Here is a 4861-nt window from a genome sequence, read left to right on the forward strand (position 1 = left end):
ATGAAGTATTTTCCTGCCTTCTGGCTATTTCGGAGTGATGGTGCCACCCGTTTCGGTCAAATGGTGCCACTTTGAGAGATACTGCAATTATAGTTAAAATTTGTTTTTTATTCCTTTTTTAAGATTCCTTTTCTAAGTGATTCTCCTTTTAGGTCAATTCGATGAGATGAGTTTACGATGCGATCCAAAATGGCATCTGCGATGGTTCCCTCCCCTATAATATCGTACCATGCAGAGACGGGTATCTGTGATGCTATAATAGTAGAGGTCTTGTTATGTCGCTCATCGATAATATCCATTAATGCTTCCCGTGCATGGTTGTCGAAGCTTTGCAGTCCAAAATCGTCCAATATCAACAGGTCCGCCTTAAAGAGTTTGTTCAGTTCTTTGAGATAGGTTCCGTCCACTTTGGAGAGTTTTAGTCTTTTAAGGAGTCTGGCGGTATTGGAGTAGATGGTCCTGTACTGCATCATACAGGCCTGGTGTCCCAATGCCTGTCCCAAGTAGCTCTTCCCTAGCCCGGAAGCTCCGGTGATGATTATATTTTCCTTACGGGTCATAAAATCCAATGTTGTCAGACGCTCGAACATGTTCTTGTCCAAATTCCTATTTTGGGTATAGTCGATGTCGGCAAGGACGGCCGGCTGTTTGAACCCTGCCTGTTTTAACAACCGCCCGATCTTCTTGTTCTGCCTGTCCTCCCATTGGTGGTCGGTCAGCAGGGCCAGGTACTCGTCGGGCGTGCTCTTGCCCGTACGGTTGTCCTTTAGCTGGGCCGCGTGCAGCTCCGCCATTGCCCCTAGGCGCATCTGTTTGAGTTTTTCGATAGTCTGATTGTTGTTCATGATATTGATTTTAAGTTATACGTTTTACTTGTAGTTGGAAGCTCCCCTTATATTTTGATGTTCCGGTATATGGGGCTTGTCATCTTCTAGACTCTGGAAGAACAGGGAGCTTTTGTCCAGATTGTTCTTCAGGATGTTCTGGATACGTTTATAGCTGACCGCATCGGCCTGTAATGCCCTTTTACAGGCATTGTCCAGTCGCTGTGAACCATAGGACCTGTGCAATTGTATCACACCCATCGCCCGTTTGTAGCCTATCTCCGGATAGTCCACCCTCGCAATGATCTGTTCCACACAGGTCGCAACGTTGTTTCCGTGGACGAGCGCCTTGTTCTTGAAAAACCCGGGGCTCCAGTCGCTATAGTGTTTATGGGTACTGCTCAAATGTTCCTTGTTGGTATTGTAAGACCCTTTTGAAGGGTTGCGCGAGTGCAGGGCGATGCGCCGATGGTTGTAATATACCTCTACCATGCCCTTGGTATAATGGATGGTGGTATGCATACCGATATACCGGTAGGGAACGCTATAATAGGACTTGCCGGGGGAGAAATAGACATATCCTATTTTTTGCACTTTTGCCCTGCAATAGTCCTTGAGCTCATAACGTGCGGCGGGCAGCGGCTTCAGGTATTCCCTTTCCACGGACTGGAAGAGTTCCAGTCGGCTGGCCTCCTTGCGTTTGAACAACAGGTCGTTATAGCGTTCCAATAGGCGTTTTATCTCCCGGTTCAGGTCTTCCAGGGAGAAGAAGGTCATCTCCCTTAAGGGATAATAGATACGCTGGTAGGCCAGATGGACCGCATTTTCCACCAATGCCTTATCCTGTGGCGAATATCCCCGTGCCGGGTTGATCACACAGTTGTAGTGCCGTGCAAAATCCTTGAAGCTGCGGTTGATCTGCGCCTCGTACTTGCTGGACCTTGTGACCGCCGACTTCAGGTTGTCCGATACGATAGCCTTGGGTACACCCCCATAAAAACGCAGGGCGTTATCGCAGCAACCGATCAGGTCCTCGCGCTTTTGGCTCCTGCAAGCTTCCACATAGGTATATTGGCTATTAGGTAGTATCGCCACGAATACCTCTACAGGAACTATTTCCCCCGTATCCTTGTCCACAATGTGTAGTTTCTTGCCCGCATAGTCGATGAACATCTCTTTCCCAGCCTCGTGCTCCAGCTTCATAGAACCCTTGATCTTTGCATATTTACGGCGGTAATGCTCCATGAACTGGGTATACCCATAGGGCTTCTTTGTCCCTTGGGTATATTCGTTATAATGATGGAGAAAGGTAAAACCGGGATGGTTCCGTGCCTTGTTCATCCCTTCGAAATAGCGCATCAGCGCATCGTAGCGTTCATTGGTGATAGTAGTATGGGACGTGAAAAGCTCCTCTAAACGGGCATTATCAAAAGTGAGTAGCTCCTTAAAGGTATGATCGCTCCCCTTGAAAAGACCCATATACGAATTTACCGTGTTACGGGAGATACCCAGGGTAGTGCCTATGTTACGGTTACTGTAACCGTCCAGGTGTAAAGTAATAATTTGTTTTAGGTCCATTGGATCAAGTGTGTTGGCCATATCGTGCTTTTATGTTAGCGCGATAAGGTAATTACTTGATCTCCCAAAGTGACTAGTGGGTCATGTGATCCGTGGCACAAATCGAAACGTTTTCATCCTGACACAAAATCAACTGGCACAAAACGAACCGAGAACAATGGCACGGTTTGAACCGAAATTAAGTCACTGGCACAATGATCTCCGAAATTGGTGGCACAAACACGAACCGAATTAGCCATTTGAGGTAGTAGTTTCTTTTCCTTACCAAAACTATCCTCTGCTAGCCGAGTTGTGCCCCTTTCTTTTTTTATCCAGTGCTGCCATTTGTTGGCTGTTGCCTATTTCAGTTTGCCCGGACCGGCCTTTTCGTTTTAAGAATCTGTTATTGATATTGTATGTTGTCGCCGCCAATTTTCTATCCTTTTGTTCGTGGCATAAATGCATCGGCGCCTGCCAACCTCTAGTTTTGGTCCTTGTGAGCCGTTGTCCCTGAAAGTGTGTACATCCTGGAAATCGGTTGCCTCATGAAAGGCGATTAAAGATCCCGTATGTTCGATGAACCGATGCCGTCGATCTGAGTACTTGTGTTCACTTTGGCCCCGAAATTCGACCGTGCTTTACTTCTTGTGCCACGAAACGCTAGCCCTGTAGATATCTTTGACCCCTTATACTGACATACGGCCTTTGTGGTTTTTTCCCCACTGTATGAAAAAGAATTTAGGTGTTGTGTTGCGTATATCTTTTTAATGCCTGGACGCTACGTTGGATGGACTTCTTTCGTCATACCGGGGATTATAGCTTTTTCTCCAGCTTATCGAGCTCTGCAATCAATTTTGGCCAGAGAACAAAAGAAAGACTTCGCACAAGGCGATCTGCGCTTTACTAGTTGAGTTTTACGAACGCATTTTTACTGTAGGACTACATTTCGCCTGTCTCCATTTCAGAATATTTTGGTTTCGTGGGCTTTATCAAAGCCCAGAGCCTGCAAATAGCCTTTAGTTGACATGTCAGCTCCATATCCCACGCACTCCCATAATAGCTTATCATTTGGTCGGGTTAGCGCAAATTCACTCTCGTAGCAGGATGGGCGTCCATAACTATAACTATGCGTGCGTCAAGCATATAAGAACTTACGCCAAGAATCGAAATAGGGCTTGTTGTTATGTCCTCGAATATTGAAGTTTTAGAGAGTTCACAGCGGATCTCGCCAAGTATAGTATTGGATAATGGCTACAGGTCAAGCGATTCTTGCCTAGACCAAATTACCACAGAAAATAATTGATAATCGATGTTACGTTGAGCTGGTCGAGCCAAACGCCTATCGGAACATTCCAGCGTAATGCTTCTAAAAACATAAGGGCTAACTTTTCCCTGAAGGACTAAAAGTGGAAATAGGACCTCTGTAAGAATCTTTCAAACAAAAAATTGACACTAGATCGTCCCAAGGGATGGCGGTGTAGATCTTGACCAAGGTCGCCCTCTATAAAATCTGATTGAAAATAGGTTCGAATTCCTGCTCCGGTGTACTTAAATGAAAATATGCTGAAAGTTGTCAATCTTGTCGTATTTTTAAGTCTACGTAATTAAGATAATACCCCGTTTTTTAGAGCGCAAGTCTCCATATCTCGGGGTTTTGTTTTTATCTTATTTACGAATAATAATCTGAATGTTCAAGGGCTTACAACTACTTCCGAAAGTGTGCTATCAATTTTAAGACAATACACGATTTAGTTTTTTATTCAATAATTTATTCATTGAATATAATTCATATATTTCCTCTAACACTTCTTTATTATCCACAATTTATCTCCTTAGTTTCATTTTGTAAGGAAAGCAATCTCTTTTTATCAAAAAAACAACGTAGGGTCAGAATTGTTCACTAACTCAATTGGGCAACTCCTGTCTCTTGGTTTTTGGATAAATATCCTTACTTTCCAGTTGTCCAGACTGTAGCGCTCGTTCTTCATCATAGATAGATGAAATCTCTTGCAAATGTCTCTGCTCAACCACTACTCATAAACCCTGCATATAGCAAACTCTTGGGTTTGACTCAAAGCTTTGGACAAACACAATAATATATGTTTTTGAATTAGGGCATTGGTAAACTCTATCTCATCTGTACCTGTAAGTCCAAAAAATTATCTTTCGTACACTGGATACTTCTCACAGAATTCCAGGCTCCTATTACAAGCTCCTCTTTCTATCGTTCTTCTTTTAATTACCAAATCCTCAAATTCCTCGGTCTTATTGCCATAATAATAACAGGAGCTCAATAATTTTACGTTCCAACTCATAACTGCACCATATCTTTCTCCTGTTTACCGTTTCAGTTACGCAGCTACATTCAAAAGCTTTCCCTTCTTGCTTTTTGTTGTTTTTTGTCGTTCTGCCGCACTCTCCTTTTCCGATCTGCGCCAGGGTGTTAAAAATGGACGCCTGGATTGTTCTATGATCTGTGG

At 44.0% G+C, this 4861-nt stretch overlaps 1 protein-coding gene across 1 annotated transcript; it reads right to left on the reverse strand.

The window, feature by feature from the left end:
- Window positions 1-228: 228 nt before the first annotated feature.
- On the reverse strand, window positions 229-845 carry LOC131892568 (insertion sequence IS1162 putative ATP-binding protein-like; the record flags this gene model as incomplete). Its single annotated transcript, XM_059242369.1, has 1 exon — window positions 229-845. A coding segment is annotated over exon 1 (617 nt), but the record flags the coding sequence as incomplete, so codon positions are not given.
- Window positions 846-4861: the final 4016 nt, after the last annotated feature.

This window comes from Tigriopus californicus, unplaced genomic scaffold (assembly GCF_007210705.1).
Source record: "Tigriopus californicus strain San Diego unplaced genomic scaffold, Tcal_SD_v2.1 Contig499, whole genome shotgun sequence".
Lineage (NCBI taxonomy): Eukaryota > Metazoa > Arthropoda > Copepoda > Harpacticoida > Harpacticidae > Tigriopus > Tigriopus californicus.